Source organism: Hippopotamus amphibius, chromosome 1, assembly GCF_030028045.1.
Source record: "Hippopotamus amphibius kiboko isolate mHipAmp2 chromosome 1, mHipAmp2.hap2, whole genome shotgun sequence".
NCBI lineage: Eukaryota > Metazoa > Chordata > Mammalia > Artiodactyla > Hippopotamidae > Hippopotamus > Hippopotamus amphibius.
Genome location: NC_080186.1, coordinates 54,872,920 through 54,895,927, shown reverse-complemented (window position 1 = coordinate 54,895,927; position 23,008 = coordinate 54,872,920). Strand labels below are relative to the sequence as shown.

Sequence of the window (23,008 nt, the reverse complement as noted above, 5' to 3'; positions counted from 1 at the left end):
TGGCACACCTAAACAATGATAATACATATACAGCACCCAGGGGTCAATGAATGAGGCTGCTCACCATATGAGGCAACTGGTTAGACATCTTGAGGGCTGAGCAGATCAATGTACTGGGTACTGAAAAAGTAATAAAATATCCCTGGCAGCTGAAAGCTGACAGCTGAACCATAGTGTTCCTACCTAAACATAAACAATTTTGGCAGAATATAAACAATACTCAGATAATGCCACTCTATGACTGTAGTAGAAGACAGATATAAGACTACCATGTAACTATTTCTAGGAGTAGAGATAAGGACACTGAAGAACCACAAAAATAACTAAACATCTCCCTCTTCTGGCTAACACAAATGACTACTATTTCTTTAATCCTTCCATCTCCAAGATAAGATATATCGAAATATCCAATACCCCATTTGCTGTAGCACCCAATCTAGAATTGACCTCTGCTTTCCCTAAACCCTTCTAAGAATCACCTGGCACAAGCTGAACTCCTATAATAGGCTCCTCCCAATTCTCTGAGATGACCCACAGTTCTGCAGGTGCTGTGCTCTCCTTTGCTGCAGCAAGATAAAAAAATATCTAACTTTCCTCAAATACAGGTATGCTCCTAGTGGTCCTTGCCGGAAAGGTTTCAACGTAATACTTTACAAGGTGTGCCATGGCTTACTGGTTGAGAAGTTTACCCCAGTTTGTGATCTCTGGTTTCCTTGAATCCAGTCCTACCATGCTACAATTTATTCTATATGCCATTGCTTAATTATTCCTCCCAAAATTCAACTCTGATCAGCTCATTTGCCCACTTAGAAACGTTAGTTCCTTCCTGCTGCCAACAAAATTAATTCCATATTTAAGGTCCTCCACAATGTAATGCTAGCCTCCCTTCTAGCACCCATATTAACCCTACACTCATCAAAATACATTCACTTGCCATTAGTATTCAAATAGTCTTAAGCCTCTCTATGATTGTACCTTTGATATTTTAGAAGACCCTTCTTTGTCTATCAGAAGGCTATCAACTTTCAAGACCAACTCAAATGGCACCTCTATCACAGAGATCTATACTGATCAACGAAATTGGAAGTGATTTCTCCTTTGAGCCATTTTGGCATTTTCTTTGTCCCTCTCACCTACTGTATGCTACTATATATTTAATGTATTTACATGAAAAACACAGTGGTGAAGTACAGGGCACCCTAGGGTAAGAAAATATGAGTTCTAATATGCGTTGTTCTCTGTTAAAAAAAAAGGGGGATTAACAATAATACTACCTGTTTTGTTACCTCATGGAGGTAAAAAGATAAAATGAAATTACATATGTGAGAGCATTTTAAAATTAATAAACTAATATATTAGTATATGTAGTATCTCTACTATATGTTAATTAAAGAGTATACAAGTAAGTATAAAATTGTTCTGAGTGCTATGAAGGAGGGGGGCACAATGCTATCTAACAGGGGGAACAGTCCTGGTCAGGAATGTCTTGGAAGGCTTCCCTAAGGGAGTGATAATTGGACTGAGGACTGAAAAAAGAGTGGCATTATCAAGGCAAAGGGGTAGGAGAAAGAATGTTTCAGGCAGAGGGGATAGCATATGAAAAAGCTCTATGACAAGGGGAAGCACCGCACATGGAGAAATTAAAAGAAGGTCAATGTGGTTGATGTTCAATGCATGAGATGAGTGCATGAGATGAGACTACAGTGTGTAGAAAGATCAGCCTATGCTCCTAGGGAAACAGCTCCACCATGGCACACTGGTGATCGCATGTCTCCACCTAGGTGAGGCTCAATTAGATACAGAATGCCCTCTGATCCTCCCTGGGACAAGTTGAGATAGGCGGTCTTGGGAGGAACTGTTAAAAGCCATTTCTCATCTACCTCCTTAGCTTGCAGGAGGCTGCCTATCCTGCATAAGGCTGCCATGAGGCAGTTTCTTTTCTGTCTCCTGGTTCTAGTAAGGCAGAGGACTTTCCACCTTGACCCTTTCAGGTACAGCTGTAGGCTATAAAATTGCTTAGCTGTAGCCTAGAGTTGACTCCTCAAATACAAAGCAACCCATCATTTGTGTCATCTGGCCCCTCCAGTTCAGTGTCATCCTCTGGGATTATGGATGCATGCAGCTGATACCGTGCTGACCTTGTTTTGCTGCCTGTGTAAGCAATAAACTGTCTAAATACATTTGGGTCTCATGTCCTTATCAGTCAATCCTATGGAGGTGAGGCAAGACTACATAGCAGCTGGCACCCCACTGCTACTTAGGAACTTATTGACTATGTGATAGTATGGAACCTTGTAGAAGATGTTAATGATTTGGATCTTTTATTCTAAGAGCTATGGAGAGCCTCTGAAGTGTTTTAACCAAAAAAGGGATATATCTGAATCTGCATTTTGAAAAAAAACCAATCTATGGCGTGTAGTATGGAGAAGGGATCTGGGAGAGGACAGAGTAGGTGCAAGAAAACTAGTTAAGTCTATTGTAGAAAAACGGGTTTGAGAGGACAAAGTAGACAAAAGAAAATTACAGTAACAGTCTAGAGTGGTAGTATTAGAAGATTCAAAGAGAATGGACTAACTTGAGAGATATATAGAAAGTAAAAATATTTTTAATGCAGAATCAAGTGGAGTACTTTTCTTTCTTGAGCGACATATTATTTTCCCTGAAGTTTTACTGCCTTCCTTTTAGTCCAGCAATATCTACCTTAAGTTTCTTTAGTTCATTCACTATTTCAAAGATAAAGACAACTATATGAAAACACCTCACTCATTTACTCTCCCTCAATAGATATCTCCTTTCTCGAGTCCTCCATCTTTCTCCCAGTGCAATCTAGGCCTGTGCTATAGTTGTCATCCTGGAACTTCCTTTCATTAAGCTCCTGGGCTGAATCCACTATTGCTGGATTCTTGGACTTCTTCTTTATTGGTTAACTGCTTTGTTTGATTATGCTCATCCTTGAACAACTGCACAAGAAAGAAATGTATAAGAGTTAAACTTCCTGAATCCTTGACTGTATTAAGATGTCTTTATTTTACTTTCACACTTAATTAATAGTTTGGCTGGGTATAGAACACAGGGTTGGAAATCATTTTTCCCCTGGATTTTTAAGTCCAGTCTTCTATCATCCAGTATTGCTGCCAAAAACACTAAAACTACTTTGATTTCTGTTCCTTGGAAGCATTTATGATTTTCTCTCTATCCATGATGTTCTGAAACGTTGCCTCTTTTATACATCTTCTTTCATTCATCCTAACACTAAGTAAGCCTTTTTGATGTGCAGATATATGTCTCAATTTAAGTCTAGTGAATCTTCTCAAATTATTTCTTCTGATTTGTTTGTTCTTTCTGGAACTCTTATTAGTCAGTTATCAAACTCCAGATTGCCCTTTTGTCTCATGTTTTCTGTCTCCTTGTCTTTTTGTTTTCATTCAGATTATACTGACTTTATCTTCTGGCCCTACAGCTAAGCTATTTTTTTTTTTAATCATAGTTTTTACTTCCCTGTGCTCACTCTTCTCTAATTGTTCATTTTTTCATGGCATCCTATTCTGTTTTATGGTTGCAATTTAGTCTTTAACTTCTCTGAGGTTACTAATTAGTTTACATTACATTTTATTACACCTCTGAATTATTCTGTTGTTCTTTCACCCACTTTGTTTATTTATTTGGGCTTTCTTTCACATGTTCCAAATTTTCCTCAAATGTCTCTTCATCCTTGGTTGTCTGCCTATACAACAGTTCTATTATATCTTCACAGATGATAAAATTAATTTATAAAGAGGTTAAGTAACATGTTTAAGACTATGCAATAATAAGTAGCAAATTTGAGATTCTAATTCAGGTAGTCTAATTCCAGAGCTTGGTCTCTCAACAACCCTGGCTTTACTAGTTATACTAGCTGCCTTAGTTCTCCCCATTTAATGCATTTAATTTACTTGGGAAGGAATCTACTGTTTGTGGGGTGAGAAGAATAGAACGAAATGCATTGCAGGTTGTTGTTTTGCAGTAAGGGATAAGGAGTCACTTTGTCCCTTATCCAACTTCTAATAGATGAACTTCTAAACATTACCACAAGATGGTGCACAATGACTACACACATTTGTTCCCAGTGGTGGAAACTAATTAGGATCTGGAAGTTTAATTATAGAGATTCTGGGGGAACCCCAAAATTTCAAGGCAGAGTTGGCAAGTCTTGTTAGGAATGAGAACTGTATACAAGTTTTTTTTACAGAATACTAGCATATGGATATTACCTAAGTGACAGAAACTTGTACTATATTTCTGTTAGAAATGATACTTAGAAAATATAAGTGCTCCTCTACCTGCACTCCACTCCCTAAGTCCTGAGAATTGTCTGAATTTGTCTTAATAACAAATACAAGTTTACAGAGGTTGATAATTGGAAAAATAATGTTCTGAGAGAAAATTGACCTAAGCTGTACACTCCGGTATAAAATTAATAGATCCCATACTCCATCACTATCATAATCTGAAATGCATACATTTTCTTAGTTCTGCCACATAATATATTAATTTATATGTTTTTAAAGCTCCAGTTCCAAGTATTTAAAGCAAAATAAGTCATTAATGTGAACTAGAAATGTATTTGAAGTAAATACTTAAAAGTACTTTAACAGGGTCAATAATGACCAGTAGAGTAAGGGTCAATTGCTTAAAAAACTCCATAAAAAACAAACTGGAAACAGGAAGCATCCCTGACACACTTAGCTTCACATCCTAAGTATAAATTGAAATAATCTGGTCTGCGCATAAGCTACTGGAGTTAATATTTTTAAAAGAATATTACTTTCATTTTGTAGTTCCTGATACATGCTAATCACATTTATGCACTTTATAATTTTTAAATGAGAAAGCAAATCTTTTAATTTTTTTTGTCAAATATTATACAATCATTTTTTTATTTATCAAGAAAAGGATAACACTGATGAACTGGAGTCCTTGATTTTGCAATTTAATGCATGTGTACACCAAAGAGTATAAAGAAAAGCAGACTGCCTTTTGACTAGAATTTAAATATGCACACTTCCAAAGTGCTTGAGCACTAGTTTTATCCTTACATTCTTCAAGTACATTAACTCTTTATACTCAAAATGGCAGAGCAAATGCAAATGAACTTATTAATGTTAAATCAATTTTCTTCAAATTAAACAAAGCCCATACTTCTTACTGAGAATGCATTTAAAGGATGAGAAGTTTAAATGCTAAAAATAAAAGTTAAAAAAATTTTTACAACTAAAAAAGTGTATTTTTCACACTGTTTAATCTTAAAAATAGCAAAAATATTTTTCCTTAAATTTTACAAAAAATGTATCTCTTAGACTATAACTGTGAAAAACTACAACAAAAATAATGTTCTCAAAGAGTTGTAGGAAGCATAAAAAGAATTTCTAATTATATTTGTACTCTAAGGTGTATACTTTTGTTTTTAAATATGGTCCTACAATTTGACAATATAAAATATTAAAATATTTGTTGAACCTGCAAGATCATTTGGAAACAATCATTTAGCAACTATATTCTCTGAACTAAATATCAGTTTTTATCATTTAATAATACGGTCTGACAAGAGGTCAAAAAAACTAAAATTTGTATTGTTTTGAAAAGGTTGTTGTCACAACCTTAGGGTAAATCTATGACCTCTTCATTGTGTAAGTTACTGAGAAAAGAAATGCACATAGTGTATGTATGTTATGTATAAAGGTGTAATTACACACCTTTATTTGGGGATATTTGAATTTGTATATAAGAACTGAATTATATAATCAGAATGTTCATAAGATTTGGGGTGGCTGTATATATAATATATGTATGTGAAGGGTGTATGTGTGTAATAAAACATTTGCCTGATAGGAGGCATCTTTTATCTGTTTTCCACAGGGTTATGCTGAAAAAGTGGGGGACTTTTGCTCTTATAAAGCTCTCATGCTAGTAGGCAGTAGAGTAAACATTCTAATTTTCACTACAGTTGCAAGTAACAGAAACAATTCAAGCTATTTTAAACAAACAAACAAACACAAAAAATCCATGTTGTTGGTGGTTGAAATATATTACATGAACACAGCTATCTCAAAGAATCCAAAAGCAGCAATGCAGCTAGGCATCACAAGGGACTGAAACCAAGAAATGGAAAGTCATCAGAACTTCAGCTCTGGCATTCTCACCTTTGCTTCTTTCTATACCTCTGCTTTAGTCTTCTCTTAACGTGGTCCAGCTATCTTTGCTTATTTCTGTACACGGTAAAGGATGGCCACCGACAGCTCTGATTTTATATTCACTTAGTGTAGTACTAATTCTAAATTATCCTTCTTAAACTGAGGTATTCCTTTTCTTCTAGGAACTTGAACTTTGCACTGAATGAAATAAGGTCACCCTGGTTCCTGATAATTTTGCTGTCAGAAAGATAGTGGCTAGAATGGAGGTCCGAGGAGAACTCAGTGTGTAACAAGACAAACAACCTACTTCTGTGATGTGGCAGTCAGTTCTAAGAAAAAGGGGGTCATTGAAAGATAGGCAGAAACCCTTCTTCCTTTTTTATATCTAAACATATACAACATGAGATTTCTAGTTATCCTGTAGAGTGGTCTTTAATGTCTTTTGCTACTGTATTACTAGATTTTTGAGATTTCTAATGCTATTGTAAATGGTATTTTCAGAATTATGATTTCTATCATTTTTTTGCTGGTAAGTAGTAATACAACTGATGTTTAAATTTTTTAATTGAAATATAATTCATACCACAAAAAGACCATTTTGAAGTACACAATTCAGTGGGTTTTTAGAATGTTTCTGAGGTCATACAACCATCATAACTATCTTAATTCCAGACCATTGTCATCATCAAAAAAAGAAATCACAAACCCACTAGTAGTTACTCCTCATTTCCTCCAACCCCTTGCCCCTGGAATCACTAATCTACTTCCTGTCATTATGTATATGCCTGTTCTTGACATTCATATAAATGGAATCATACAATATCTGATCTTTTGTGACTGGCTTCTCTCATTAGCATGATGTTTTTAAGGTTCATCCATATTGTAGCATGTATCAGTAGTTTATTCTTTTTTATGGCTGAATAATATTCCTTTAAATGAATATACCACATTTTACTTACCTATTAGTTGATGGATATCTGGGTTGTTTCCACTTTTGGGCTGTTATGAATAATGCTGCTATAAACATTCAAGTACAAGTTTTTGTATGAATATTTTTCAATTCATTTGAATACATACCTAGAGGAGGAATTCCTGGATCACATGGTAATTCTAAGTTTAACTTATTGAGGAACTGACAAAATGTTTTCCAGAGCAGCTGCACAATTTCATATTCCCACTACCAAAGTATGAGGGTTTCAATTTCTCTGCATTTTCGCCAACACTTGTTATTATTGTTCATCCTTTCTATTAAAACCATCCTACTGGGTGATATCACACTGTGGTTTTTATTTGAATTCCTGTATTGATTAATGATGTTGGAAATCTTTTCATGTTGTATACTGGTCATTTGTAGCTCTTCTTTGGAAAATGTGTACTTAAATTCTTTGACCAGTTTGAATTAGGTTATTTGTCTTTTTATTACTGACTTGTAAGATTATTTTATATATACTAGATACTAGTCCTTTATCAGGTATATGACTTGCAAATATTTTCTCATTCTGTGGGTTGTCTTTCACTTTCTTGATAGTGTCATCTGAAGTACAAAAATCTTTAATCTTGATAAAGTCCAATTCATCTATTTTTTTTTATTTGGTTGCTTGAGCTTCAGGTGTCCTTATCTAATAAACTACAGTCTAATCCAAGGTCATGAAAATATATACCCATGTGTTCTTCTAAGAGTTTTACAGTTTTAACTCTTAACTTCAGGTCATTGATCCATTTTGAGTAAATTTTTACCTATAATATGAAGTAGAGGTTCAAACTAATTCAACTAGCTATCCAGATGTCCAGCCCTATTTGTTGAAACACTGTTCTTTCCCCACTGAATTATTTTGGCATCTTTGTTCAAAATCAATTGGCCATAGATGTATGGATTTATTTCTGTACTTTCAATTACATTCTATTGATCTATATGTCTACTATTATGCCAGCACTACACTGCCTTGATCACTGTAGTTTTGTAGTAAGTTTTGGTTTTTTTTAAATACGTAATTCTTTTTTAAAATTTATTCATTTATTTTATTTTTATTTCTTTATTGGCTGTGTTGGGTCTTTGTTGCTGCACGTGGGCTTTCTCTAGTTGCAGCAAACGGATGCTACTCTTCATTGCGGTGTGTTGGCTTCTCATTGTGGTGGCTTCTCTTGTTGTGCGGGGTGGGCTCTAGGCTTGCGGGCTTCAGTAGTTGTGGCATGTGGGCTCAGTAGTTGTTGCCTGCAGGCTCTAGAGTGCAGCCTCAGTAGCTGTGGCGCACGGGCTTACGTGCTCCATGGCATGTGGGATCTTCCTGGACCAGGGATTGAACCTGTGTCCCCTGCATTGGCAGGTAGATTCTTAACCACTGTCCACCAGGGAAGTCCTTGTAGTAAGTTCTGAAATTAGGAATTGTTAGTCCTCATGTTTACTCTTTTTTTCAAGATTGATTTGGCTATTTTGAGTCCCTTACATTTCCATATGAATTTTAGAATCAGCTTGCGAATTTCTGCCAAAAAGAAAAAAAGCTGGAATTTTGATAGGGATTGCATTGAATCTGTGAATTAATTTGGGAAATGTTGCCACCTTAATGATATTGACTTCCAATCCATGAACATGACATTTCTTTCCATTTATTTAGGTCTTCTTTAATTTCTTTCAATGGTATTTTGGAGTTTTGCAATGTTCACATCTTGCACTTATTTTGTTAAATTATTTTATTCTTTTTTGATGTTGTACAGCTTTTAATATTGACTCTGTATCCAGTGGTTTCTAAATTTATATATTAATTCTAATAGTGTGTCCATAGAGTCTTTTACATTTTCTAGGTACATAGCCATGTTGCTTTCAAGTAATGACAGTTTCTTTCTTTCTTCCCAATCCTTACCCCTTATATTTCTTTTTCTATATAATTGTACTGACTAGGACTTCTAGCACAATGCTAAAAAGAAGTAGTAATAGAGAACATTCATCATTCTCCATTTAAATAAAAAAGTTTAAAAAATATTCACTATTGTGACATTTGCTATATATTTTTAATCAAAAATTAACACTGAATTTTTGTCAATCTTTTTTTGACATCTATCTAGAGAATCATGTTTTCTTCTTTTTTCTTTTTTTTTTTGCCCTGTTAATGTAAGAATTATATTGATTCATTTTTAAATGCTAAGGCTCTCTTGCATGTGTGGAATAAACCATACTTAATTGTGCTGTATTATGCTTTTTAAATATGTGGTTAGATTCCACTTGCTAATATTTTAAGAACTTTTGGATTTATACTCATGAATAGACTGATAAATATCTTTTTTTTAATGTCCTTGTTTGAAATCAAAGTCATGTTGGCCTTCAAAAAATTAAAACATTAGAAAATATCCTTTCTTTTTTTCTGGAAAAGTTTGGGTAAGTTTGATGTTATTTCTTCCTAAATATTTGGAAACTTTTACCAATGGTTATCCAAGCCTCAGGATTTCTTTATGGAAAGATTTTAAAAAATTGCTTCAATTTCATTATTAGTGTTGATATTACTCAGATGTTCTATTTCTTCTGTCAGTTTTAGTAAGATATCTCCTCAAGGTATTTGTTTCTTTTTTACCCAAATTATGTCAAATTATTGGTATAAAGTTATTCATAATATCTTGCAGGGTCTTTTTTTATGCCTAGAGAATCTATAATGTTATCACCTTTTTCATTCTTGATATTGTTAATTCATGTTTTATCTCTTCTTTATCAATCTTGGTAGGGACTTTTAAATTTATTCATCTTTTCGAACAACCAAATGTGGTAAATTTGGCCGATAAATTCAGCAGTAAAAATTAATTCCTTCAGTTATTTTTTTTCTCAGAATGTCTCTATTTCGCTTTCATTTTTGAAGGACATTTTTCACTGGACATGGAAATCTAGGCTGGCAACATTTTGAAGCTATTATCCCATTATCTCCAGGTTTCCATCATCACTGTTGAGAAGTTAGCCGTCAGTTTCACTGTTGCCCTTTGAAGGTAATGTGTAATTTTTCTGTGTTTGCTTTTTAAGATTTTCATCAGTTCTGCTATACTGAGCCCCAGTGTAGTTTTCTGTGTATTTGTCTCTGCTTGGGTTTGCTGAAATTCTGAACTCTGTGAGTTGATGTCTTTCATTATTTTGGAATGTTCTCAGCCATTGTCTCTTTGAATATCGCATTTGTTCCATTCTTTCCCTACTCTACTCAGACTTTACGAATATGTTAGCATTTTGAGTATTATGCTCTTTTGTATTCTTTTTGTTCTCTTTGGGCTTCCATTTGGATATTTTCTACTGATATGTCTAACAGTTCACAAATCCTGTGTTTGGTCATATTCAATCTATTATTAAACCTACCCAATGAGTTCTTCACTTCAAATATTGTATTTTTCAATTCTAGAAAGTTCACTTAAATCTCTGTTTGGATTCCAATTTTATGGTGAAAATTTCCATTTCATTCACTTTTGTCTATTTTTTTCCTCTATTTTCTTGAAAATATTAATCATAATTGTTTTACAATCTTTAAATGCCAACTCCACCATTTGAATCATCTACAGAGCTGCTTCATTTTCTTTCTTTCTGTTTTAATAAATTTATTTATTTAATTGGCTGTGTTGGGTCTTTTTTGCTGTGCGCAGGCTTTCTTTAGTTGCAGTGAGTGGGGGCTACTCTTTGTTGTGGTGCATGGGCTCCTCAGTGCCGTGGCTTCTCTTGTTGCAGAGCACAGGCTCCAGGCGTGTGGGCTTCAGCAGTTGCAGCACATGGGCTCAATAGTTGTGGCTCATGGGTTCTAAAGCACAGGCTCAACAGTTATGGCGCACAGGCTTAGCTGCTCCGCAGCATGTGGGATCTTCCTGGCACAGGGATCGAACCTGTGTCTCCTGCATTGGGAGGTGGATTCTTAACCACTGCATCACCTAGGAAGCCCCTCATTTTCTTATATAGTTAATTATGAGTCATATGGTCCTGCCTCTTTACCAGTCTCATAGTTTTTTATTGTATGGCAAACATTATATCTGCAGATTCCAGGTTATGTTATATCCCACCAGAGAGGGTTTCCCTTTTTTTCTGTCAGGCAAACACAGTGAGTGGCTGATGATATAAAACCCTTTTTAAGGCATGGCTTACCCAGCCCTGGAATGGAATTTTAGTTTCTTTAGTTTGGTTTCATAGATGTCCTAAAAATTGTAATTTTTATAACTTATGTAGTCTTTTATAGGTGCTGCTATCAGAGCACTGGCCTGCCCCAAATTACTGCATCCTACCCAGAAGTGGAAACTCCTCTGAATTCTTTAAAGAGAAGGAGTATGAGTGCTCCTGGGCTCACAGAGTAGTTCTGTATGTGCTCTTCTTGCCATCATTCACTGCAATTACTGTTTACATAACTACCAATACTATTCAGAGAACATGACTGTTTAGATTACTTTGGTAGGTAGCTGCTGCTGTCACATTCCTGAGTACCTGTTAATTGCTCCCTCTACTGGGCCTTTCACAAAGCAGTGAAAATAGAACCAAGTGAATGAGGAAGAGCTGTATGGTAGACTGCCTATGCCTCAAGTATTAACAACATTTGGTGTTTGTTTTGTAGATCTGACTACGGAACAATGTAAATATTTTACATTACTATCAATCAGAATTAATTCGCAAAAACTATTCTAACAACATAAAATAAAATAAATAAAATAGTAAATGTGTATCCAGTTGGTGGCATAGCCACATAGAGCAAATCTATTCTAAGTGATTTTAAAGCACAGTAATTTGATTACACATGCCCAGTGAGATACAGTCTAAGAATAAAAATATATACCAAAAAAGCCTTAAACTATTTTTAATAATCACATTAAGAGTGCAGTCTGGGGAATTCCCTGGCAGTCCAGTGGTTAGGACTCCATGCTTCCACTGCAGGGGACATGGGTTCTATCCCTGGTTGGGGAACTAAGATCCCACAAGCTGTGCTGTGCGGCCAACCAAAAAAAAAAGAAAGAAAAAAAAAAGTGCAATTTGGTGTTGTTATCCTTAGACTATTTGTTGTGTGTATAAAGTAGAACAAATAAAACTGGTGCCATTCTATCATTTTTGGAGTCATTGAGAACCAAATTTCTCACCATGGCAGAAAAGAGATGCAGATCACTGAGTATAGATCATTGAATTTAAGGATAAATACTATAGCCTTGAATGTGATTTGGACATGTAACTATGAATCAATTATGTATTTTATCTTTAAAAACAAACATACAAAAATCACATATTTCCTAATTCCATGCATGGAAAAAGCCAAGAGATAATAATCATTCAATGGCAATGAGCTCCTCAAGCACAGAGAAAACTATTTATTATGAAAAGAAACCAGGGATCTTTGGAGAAAAGGCTTATTACAGGTCTGGGGCTGGAATTATAAAAGATAAACCTAGAACATCATGTCACCTCACATAGCAAGAAAGCTGTCAAGACTACTGGGGACACAGCAGAAGGATTCAGGAGCCAATCTGGTATATCTAGATGGTATCAAGATGATATATCTACAACGTTTATGAGTAATCAGCAATTTGAACATTAACTCAATATTGGATAATTATTAGTTACTATTAGCTTTTTTTTTTTAATTTAATTTAATTTAATTTTTTTTTGGGCACACGGGCTTAGCTGCTCTGCGGCATGTGGGATCTTCCTGGAGCAGGGATTGAACCCGTGTCCTCTGCACTGGCAGGCAGATTCTTAACCACTGCACCACCTAGGAAGCTCACTATTAGCTTTTTATGTGTAAGAGTAACACAGTTATTTTTTTTCTTAAATCCTTACCATTTACAAACATATACTGAAACATTTACAGAGGAAATGACATGATGTCTGATTTTCTTAAAAAAATACAAGGGGAAATAACAGTAGTATAGATGAAACTATATTAGCCCTGAGTTGATAATTGTTTAAGGTGGGTGATAAGTACATGAGGGTTCAATATATACTTCTTTCTACTTTTGTCCTTATTTGAATGTCACGTAATTAAAAAAATTTGTTTGCTACTGCTTTGCCTCATCAAACCCGTTAATTCTTGTACATCACTTGCTCTCCCCCTGACATGGCCATAAGAATGAGTGAGTATAAAAAGGGAAAATGTATATAAAAAACTAGTCAAATAATTTTTTGCTCCAAAAATCACCCCAATTTGACAAATATTAACTAAGAATTCCTACTATATATTATTAATGCAATTATTAGAAAGCCTAAACATCTAACTCCAGAGTATCCACAATCTGAATGAAGCAGTACTATGCTGATGATACTACCCCCAGCCATATCTTTGCTTTAATGCAAAAGAAGAATAAGTACAACTATTTACCTTTATTGGGCTCTGCTACTGAACGTTTAGAATGGGAAATCTCTGTTTCTGATTGTTTTCGCATAATTATTTGATTTCCAATTCTCTTGCGTCCTAAGTAAAAGACTGTAAACTTCTGCTGTATATCAAGTCCAACTGGAAAAAGAAAAAAAGCAAACAAATGCTTGTTATATAAATCCACACATGAGGCCATTCAGTTGTTTTAATACCACTTATGTTTTATACCTTTGTGAACTAGAACTAGAACAAGTCCAGGAAATTATAAAAATGTTTTTAAAAAACTTTAAAAAGTATAACAAATGAAAATTTATATATCTTTAATAAAAATAAAAATCAATGTTCCTACAATAATTGAAACTTATTTTAAAAAATAAAATGTCTGTAAATGAACAGATAAAATATTAATTTTGCTATCCTACTCTATGCTATCTTTTACATATCCAAATACATGAAACTTCCTTTAAAATTATTCATTTTACTTAAATAAATTATTTCTACACAATATCACTTACGCTGTTTTCCTGTTTTACATAAAGGAAATAATTTTTAAATGCTATCATATTTTTTACATTCATGTCTTCATTACTTCAATGAACTTACCATATTCAGAACTAATTAGATTTATGCTAAGATCTTCAGATTTAAGAGCTCTCCTCACATCAATCTTTTTAGTCCAATTTCCAGCTTTTAGCAAAACAGAATCCCTGAAAAAGAGTAATGCATCATTTAAATCGTGATCTTGAACACTAAATGAAATGAAATAATAAATTAATATTCAAGGATTAACTGATCCTAAGATAGGTCCTATCTGGTAGTAAAATGAAATCAGTTACTGAAAACTACTTTCCCCAAGTTCTGAGGATAGGGAAATGGAGTGTCAATGGAGCTACCATTACTATAATTTTCTTAACTATATGTTCACCCAACAGCTGGTTCTAAGTTGCATTGAATCATTTCAGGCCCACTTGAATATATAGATGCTATCAATAATCTATGACCTTGCCCTTAAATCACTACCACTTTACAATGGCTATATATAAGTTAAAAGGATTTGTGAGGACTTCAACAGTATTTTTTTAAATGATATGAAATAGTTTGTATCTGATAACATCACATCACCAGCAACCAATTTTGTGATTGAACTTATTCTGGCCTCCTACAGTCAAGGTTATCACTAGATTTAGTTGTCACAGAAAATAAAGATTTGTATAATTATACATTCTGTAAGTGTATCACAGCTAGTTGCTGGATAGTAATTATCAGTGAAAAGATATCCTTATCAGTCACTGCAGTCCCATTAGGAACCTTGCATGGGATGTTTTAGGAAGGCATATTCCATTAATCTGGCAACAATTAGGAGATTCCCATTTCAGAATCACTGCCATCCTGAACTTACAGGTACAGTTATATGCTTAGGAGCACTGGCTCTGGAGTCAGAATGCTTGGCTTCAAATCTAGGTTTTTGCTATAAACTACCTATATATAACCTTGAACAAACTGATTAAACTCTCTTGGTCTTAATTTTCTCCTCTACAAAGTATATATAAAGATAGCACCTATCTCATACAAAGATTAAACAATTCAATACCTGGAACCGACTAAGTGCTCAAAAAATATTAGCTGTAGCTACAACTATTATCTTTAGACTTTGCTTATAACATCGTGGGAGAAAATATCAGTATGTAATAGTATTAGAAAAAAGGCTGAAGTAAAAATTATAGATAACATGCTAGAAAACTAGATACAAGGCAAGGTACCTCCTTTATCTATTGGATCTGGTTGCCTGGATCCTACAATGGCTACAGTAACTTGTTAAATTTTAATTTGGAAATAGAAGATATATTTTGAAGTAAGTAGGAGTAAGACTGCACTCAAAGAGTAGTAAGGCCATGAATGATAGGAGAAAAGCAACAAAATAAGAAAGTTCAGCAACAGTGAATTTTTAGAACTACTCCTAAAGATCATCTATTACTCGTTTCAAACCATGGTGACCGATTTTACACTTTGTTCATTTAAGTACTAAATATAATAACTAAAACAACAAGCTCAATATTAGCATCTTCTTTAATAAACAAACTATCCCATTATAGAATCAGGAAAACGTAATTTAATTGATCCCACCATGATTTTATTACTTTTCCTCAGCAGAATTTTCCTTTTATAGTATATGCTTAGAAATAAAACAAATAGAAATTTCACACTTACATAATTTTGTGCTTAAAAACCAGTTGATTATCTGCATCACCTATGATTAAGGTAACATAGTGAGAATCTGGTGCTGTTCTTTTAGTTTGCAGCTGTTCAAAGTTTCTTAATATAACAGTCACTAATATTTCTGCCATGGTATCACTATATCTTGCAATCTTTAAAAAAGGATAGACATGAAAATGTTAAAAATAACCTTACTACTCACTCAGCTCCAAGTCAGCTATGGGTAGCTTTATTCCTGAAAATCAAAATATATGGAAAATAGAAAATATTTACCTGTTCCACTTCAAGTTCATATTTTGGTAGATACATCACTGTTTCTTTTATTTGAGTTCCAAAAGGGGGATGTCTATTTAAAATCTAAAAACATATTTATGTCATTATGTTCTTATTACAACACTAAAAACTCTTTTAGTAAAATATTTTTTAGAGTCAACAGTTTTAATATGCTTATTACCACAAATCTTAAGATAAAAATATGCATGACTGAGAGGGAAAATCATTTTTTAGTAGAAATAAAGATATAATAGTTAGGCTTTAGAATTTACACAGAATTCAGGTAACATTAGGAATAAGTAAATATTAAATACCAGTTCAAGTTCCCTTGGATCTGTTTCTTCTATTTTTTTAAAGGAAGTCAAACCTGCATTTACCATAGCATTTGATAATGTTATACCTGTGGAAAATGAATCAAATGGCAGTTTTTAAACAATCCATTTTAAACTAAATCTATACTTAAATATTTAACAACTACATTAGTAAAAAAGAAAAATTTAAAGAGCCAGACTAATGACTTTATTTTTAAGATTTTTTTTTTGATGTTGACCATTTTTAAAGTCTTTATTTAATTTGTTACTATATTGCTTCTGTTTTATGTTTTGGTTTTTTGGCCACGAGACGTGTGGAATCTTAGCTCCCTGACCAAGGATGCAACCCGCATCTCCTGCATTAGGAGGCAAAGTCTTTACGCCTGGACTGCCAGAGAAATCCCTAATGACTTATTTTTAAAGTTTTTAAAAAATGTTCTCCAAACATATGGACACCAAGGAGGGGAAAGCAGTGGAGTTGGGGTGGGATGAGTTGGGAGATTGGGATTGCCATACATACATTACTAATAAGAAAAAAAATATCAGATTGTACACTTTAAATATATGCAGTTTATTGTATGTCAATTGTATCTCAGTAAAAGTTCTTAAAAAGTGTTCTCAATTGGATTAATTGGGCTGTGACGTTGATTGTTCATACTTATTTTTTCAAACAAATAAAATACTCATTTGCTTTACAAAAGAAAGAGGAATTCTTTGGTCCACATGATGTCTCAACCCTTAGTTTTACCTTGTCATCCATAGAGCAAGTACCAAGAAATATCTATGGTTATATTCATGTTTTTAAAAATGGCAACCTGATTCAGGGGTGAGAATGTTGTTTCATGAAGCTATGGTTCTCTGAGCATTTCTGTCTTAGAAACTGAGTTCCCTCTATGTTGCTGTACTAATTCAGATAATTTTACTCTTCTGCCTAAAATTTCCAATGCCTTTCCATTGCATTTAGAATAAAGTGGCAGTTTCCTTACTGTGGCCCAACTCCCTCACCTATGACTTGAACACAGCCTACCTCTCCCATTTAATTTCCTACCATTCCCTTCTTGCTGACTACTCTCCAGCCATACCGGCTTTAATTTTGCTCCTTAAATACATCAAGTGCTCCTCCATCTTTGGACCTTTTCTGTTTATGTTTTAAGAAATTATAATTTTTAATTCTTACACTCATATGAATGAGTTTAACCAAATCTCAAAGTAGAAGATATTGACAGAAGTATAAAATTCCAAAGTAGTACCACCTTGTTTAAGGCATAGATATTACTGATGAGGGTGTGATACTACTTTCCTTACTCATATCTTAATTATTCTTGGGAATTTCTCTTACTCATTCTTTAGACACAACTCCTAGTATTCTTAATTCCTTAATGTTCATTTCCATTTTCCCTTATAACCTTTCCTGATTTTTAAATTATCGTTTATAAACATTGTTGAAAATCAATTTGTATTCATTTTTTTTCCTGATGCTCAATAAGAACTTAGATTTGCTTTTTTGTTTGGATTCTCTCACTTTTCTATTACATGAATTTTGCTGGGCAGTGTTTCTTTTTGTTCAGCTGTACTATACGTGAAAAACAGGTTTGTGTTCAACAATCTGGAAGGGAAAGAATGCAATAAATGCCCAGACTGACAATATTCTAGAAAGTCAGAAAGACTGGCTTCTTCTAATATAGTAAAATTTTATTAATAATCATTTTTATGGATAATTCATACTTTAATCATTCTGCTATTGATGGAAATTTAAGATTATGCCATTATAAACAATGTTTATATTTGTATCCATGTGGAAATATTTCTGTAAATTTAATTTCTAAAGTGAAATTGCTGTTTTAAAGAGACTGTGCATTTTAATTGGTAGATATCATGAGACTTAAGCTCCAACCAACACTGCATGAGAATGTTCATAACTTCATACTATCTCCATTACAGACAGGACTTTTAGTTTTTGCTCATTTGGTAAGTGAATATAATTTCTTTTGGATTTACTTTTATTTATTTTTACAATTTTATTGACTGACGTATAACTGACATACAATATACCTGACATGTGACTTCGTGTGTTTATCTGTGTGTGTGCATATGAGAAACTATCACCACAACCAAGCTAATAAACATTACTACTGCCTCTGAAAGTTTCCTTCTGCCCCTTTGTAATTCTTTACTACCTATTCCATCCCCTCCCCACACTGTTCCCAAGTAACCACTGATCTGCTTCTACCACTATTCTATTTTCTAGTCTTTTCTTTAAATGGAATTAGTTTTCTTTTTAGTCTGGCTTCTTCTACTTCGTATAATTATTGTAAAATTCATCCATGTTGTTATTTGTATGAACACTCCATACCTTTTTATTGCTGAGTATATATATCCATACTACAGGATATACCACAATTTATTTTCCATTTGTCTGTTCATGGATATTTAGACTGTTTTCAAATGTCTTGGTTATGAGAATTGTGTGTCTACAAGCTTTTATTTCTTTTGACTACCTACGCATGAAAGGGCCGGGTTATATGGTAGGTTTATGTTGAACTTTTAAAGAAACAATCAAATGGTTTTCCAAAGTGGTTGCAACATTTTACATCCCCACAGTGAGAGTTCCAGTTAACCATATCCTCTCCAGGACTGTGTCAAGTTTTAATTATTTTAGTGGGTGTGTACTGATATCACATGGTCATTTTAATTTGTATTTCTCTAATGACCAATGATGTCGAACATCTTCTCAGGTGCTTATTTGCCATAGACATATCTTCTTCAGTGATGTGTCTGTTTGAATCTTTTGCCCATTGTTTTATTCAGTGGCTTGCTTTCTCATTGAGTTGTAAGAAATTTTAATGTATTCTAGGTACAAGTCCTCCAAATATTTTCTCCCAGTCTGGTGGCTTGCTTTCTCTTCCAGCTCCTTCTTTAATAGTATTTTATATGAAAAGCAAAAGTTTTAAGTTTTGATTAAATCCATTTTATTGATTTTTTTCTTTTATAGTTTGTGCTTTTGTGCTGTATCTAAGAAATTCTTTGCCAAATCCAAGATCACCTGCTGACTTTGAAGGTAGAGGAAGAGAGCTATGACCAAGGAATCAAGTATTCTCTAGAAGTTGAAGGCAGGAAAATGGATTCACCCCTACTGCTTCTAGAAAGGAAAACAGCCTTGCCAAACCTTAATTTTATCCCAGTGAGACCCACATTAGATTTCTAATCTACAGAATTTTAAGATAATAAATTTGTGTTGTTTTATGCCACAAAGTTTGTGGTAATTTGTTACAATGGCAATAGCAAACTAACATAGCATAGTTTTTCTAATTTAGTTTCTGATTTTCCTTACTAGTATATAGAAATGAAACTAATTTTTATATATTGACCTTATACCCTTCAACCATGCTAAACCTTTCCTACATGCCATGGAATTTTCCACATAGATGGTCATGGGATCATGTATGAATAAAAACATTTTTACTTCTTTCCTTTCCAATGTGTATGCTTTTTACTTCTTTTTCTTGCCTTATTGTACTCATTAGAACCTCTAGTACAATGTTTACTGGAAGTAGTTACAGTGAGCATCCTTATTTTGTTCCTGATCTTAGAGGGAAAGCATTCAATCTTTCACTATTAAATATGACATTAAACTGCAGGTTTTTCATAGATATCCTTTATAAATTTGAGATATTTCCTTCTATTTTAAATTTGTTGAGAATTTTTATTAGAAATGGATTTTGGATCTTGTCATTATTTTTGGCATTATTGAGATGATCATGTGGTCTTTTTTAGTTTGTTAATATGATGAATTACTTTGACTGACATCAAGTGGTAAAGTAATCTTGTATTGCTGCAGTAAACCACATTTGGCCATGATATGTTATCCCTTTTATGTATCACTGGGTTCAATTTGTTAAAATTTTATAAAGAATTATTGCATTTATATTACTGAGGGATATTGGTCTGTCCTTTTCTTGAATGTCTGTCAGGTTTTGATAACAAGGCAATTCTGGCCTCACAGAATGAGTTTGGAAGTATTACACCCCTTTTAAATTTTCTGAAAGTTTGTGTAGAATTGATATTATTATTATTTAAATGTTCAGTAGAATTCACCAGTGTAGCCTTCTATGCCTGCGATTTTCTTTGTAAGGTTTTGAACTACAAATTTAATTTCTTTAATAAATATAAGCCTACTCATGTTGTCTATTTCTTCTTGAGTGGATTCTGACAGTTGGTTTTTTTTTTTTTAAGGAATTTTCCCATTTCATCAAAGTTGTGGAATTTATTGACATAAAATGTTTATAACATTCCCTTTCTATCATTTTGTCATCTATAAGATTTATAGTTAGATCTCACAGTTTTGTTATTAGAAATCTATGTCTTTTCTCTTTATTTCTTGATCAGTCTGAATAGAGCATTATCAATTTCATTTATATTTCAAAATAATCACCTTTTTGTTTTGTTGATTATTTTTCTGTTTTCAATTTATTTATGCTTTTTTAAACTTATTTTTTTTTCTTCTGCCAACTTCGGGTTTCATTTGCTCTTTTTCTCATCTTGTAACATGGAAACTAAAGTCAGTTTTGAGACCTTTCTACTTTTCTAATATAAGTGTTTTAGCGCTATAATATTAATAATCATTTTATCTAATTTCAAATTTTTCTGTAAGTTGCAATTTCCAAAATGTTGTACGTAACCTCCTTCCCAATTCAGAACTCTTATCTTTGTGGGATGGGTGTGGCATTTGGTTTGCCAGGACTTATGCATTGACAGGAAGGTGAGCTTTTCATCAGGAATCTTTCTTCTACTTCAACCTTACTTTCACCAACCAATCTCCACCTTCACCCCAGCTCCCAGGGCTGGTCAGCCCTCTGACTGATTTCCCCCACCTATTTTAAACTTCAAGGAAATACAAAGTAGTACTTCCTCACAAAATAGCTGGAGATCTTTGTTCTAAGGAATAATCAGACAATCCTTAGTGACCCATTACCTAATTTTTTAATGTCTCCAAGATGCGTATAAAATTGTAAAGCTAACAAGACTGTCAGCAATGAAATAACAACTCTCTTTTGGGAGTTCTAGGTATCTAAGAAGGAGTAGGGTCACAAAGCCAAAGATACCAAACTGGAAAACTCCAAAGTGCTTTAGGCATATCCCAGTCTTTGTAAGTGGCACCCTCTAGAGTTTTTCAGCTCACATCCTGAGCTAGATCCCAACAGATAGGAAATAAATTTGTCTACAGAATCTCTAAGAAAATCAGTACTAATATTGAAATGTTATTGAAAAAAAAAAGTTAAGATATAAATAAGTAGCATAATTTTCTGTAATGAATTAGGAATTACCAGGACTGCTAGCTCTGTACCTTGTCAGTGAGATCAAAACAAAAGAGTCATAAAAGTAGAAGAGAGAACACAAAGCTATCTAATTACTAAAACAAAATTTCACTCTTGATTGAAAACAAATTTAAAAATAAGAGCATTAATTTTTATTAGGTTTCCAAATTGATTTCAACTGAAATCCTTAAGCAGAAGCAAATGAAAACCAGATTTTCAAGAGACGGGACGTACAGTAACTTATTTAGGCCCACAAGCACATTTTTCCTTAAAGGTCTATAACCATCATAGAACAATTTTTCTAACAGTAAAATACAAAATAAACTGCAGACACTGACACACTGCCTACCTGTATTCAGTACCTACCAATTTTTTCCAGCTGTTTGGATACGTGCAGAGAGTTTTCCCAAAGTTTACATCTAAAACATTTAGCTAAAATCAAACTGTTCAACAGTATAGCAAATTTTTCTTGAATAGCCACAAAATCTGACAACCCTAAAAAAAAAAGTTTCCAATATTAAATCTACTATACTATTTTACTGGAAAAATTTTGAAAATCCATTAATCCTATAACATACATCTTGTAATTCGTGAGCCATTTCTGAAAATCTTTGAGGTATCTTGTGTCAAAGCAAAGTCTTGTATGGGAATGCATCCTAGCTGAGCCTGAATAAGACTGAGGAAAAAAGAAATTTTATTATTTCTTTTTAAAAATTGCTATCTCACAGTATTTGACATCAGTGACTAAAGTATCTCTTCTTAAAGTTCCTCTCTGCCTTGATTTCTGTGACACTACATGACTCCGTGTTTTGTATCATTATTATTGCAGGTCATTGTTGACTTCCTCTTCCCAGCCTCTAAAAGGTCAGTTCTTATTTCTCCACTCTTCTTTATTCACTTAACCTCGTTTTCTCTCAAAAATCTCATTTCTCGAGATTTTTGTTATTTCTAGATTGATAAATTTCAAATGACCACAGGGAAGTTGCACTTAGACTGTTTTTTTCATCTCAACACATCTAAAATTGTTATATTCTTCTCCAACGCAGCTCTGACTTTGGGCTTTACTACACATAGGTGTAACAGAAAACAACACAATTTATATAATCAACAAGTATTTACTAAGTGCCTACTGAGTAAAAAGCATACTGTCAGGTGCTCAAGATTCTGTTCAACATTTGAAGGTTGGTAGCTTATTAGCTCATTATTAGAAACAACCAGTTGCATGGTTGCAAAATTTGATGGGTGGAAAGAGGGGAGAAAAGGAGTTATCATCTATTGTGCCTACTATATCCCAGGTCTTTGCTAACTCTTCCATCTGTTTACTTATCTAATCAGACCTTGATATGCAAATCCCCTTACGATTCCAACTAAAATTATTAGACTTGTATTACTCTCTGGGGGATCTCTTGTAAGACTAAAAACAG

At 33.7% G+C, this 23,008-nt stretch overlaps 1 protein-coding gene across 1 annotated transcript in view; it reads right to left on the bottom strand.

Moving 5' to 3' along the window:
• The window catches only part of HFM1 (helicase for meiosis 1), a 121,691-nt gene that overhangs the window by 16,215 nt on the left and 82,468 nt on the right, over positions 1–23,008 (bottom strand). Inside the window, exons 23-29 of the mRNA XM_057746760.1 lie at positions 22,163–22,260; positions 21,951–22,079; positions 16,273–16,358; positions 15,959–16,042; positions 15,680–15,837; positions 14,075–14,178; positions 13,475–13,609 (exon numbers count right to left, since the gene is read on the bottom strand). Coding sequence (XP_057602743.1) covers positions 13,475–13,609; positions 14,075–14,178; positions 15,680–15,837; positions 15,959–16,042; positions 16,273–16,358; positions 21,951–22,079; positions 22,163–22,260 — 794 coding nt within the window. The remainder of the gene's footprint in view (positions 1–13,474; positions 13,610–14,074; positions 14,179–15,679; positions 15,838–15,958; positions 16,043–16,272; positions 16,359–21,950; positions 22,080–22,162; positions 22,261–23,008) is intronic.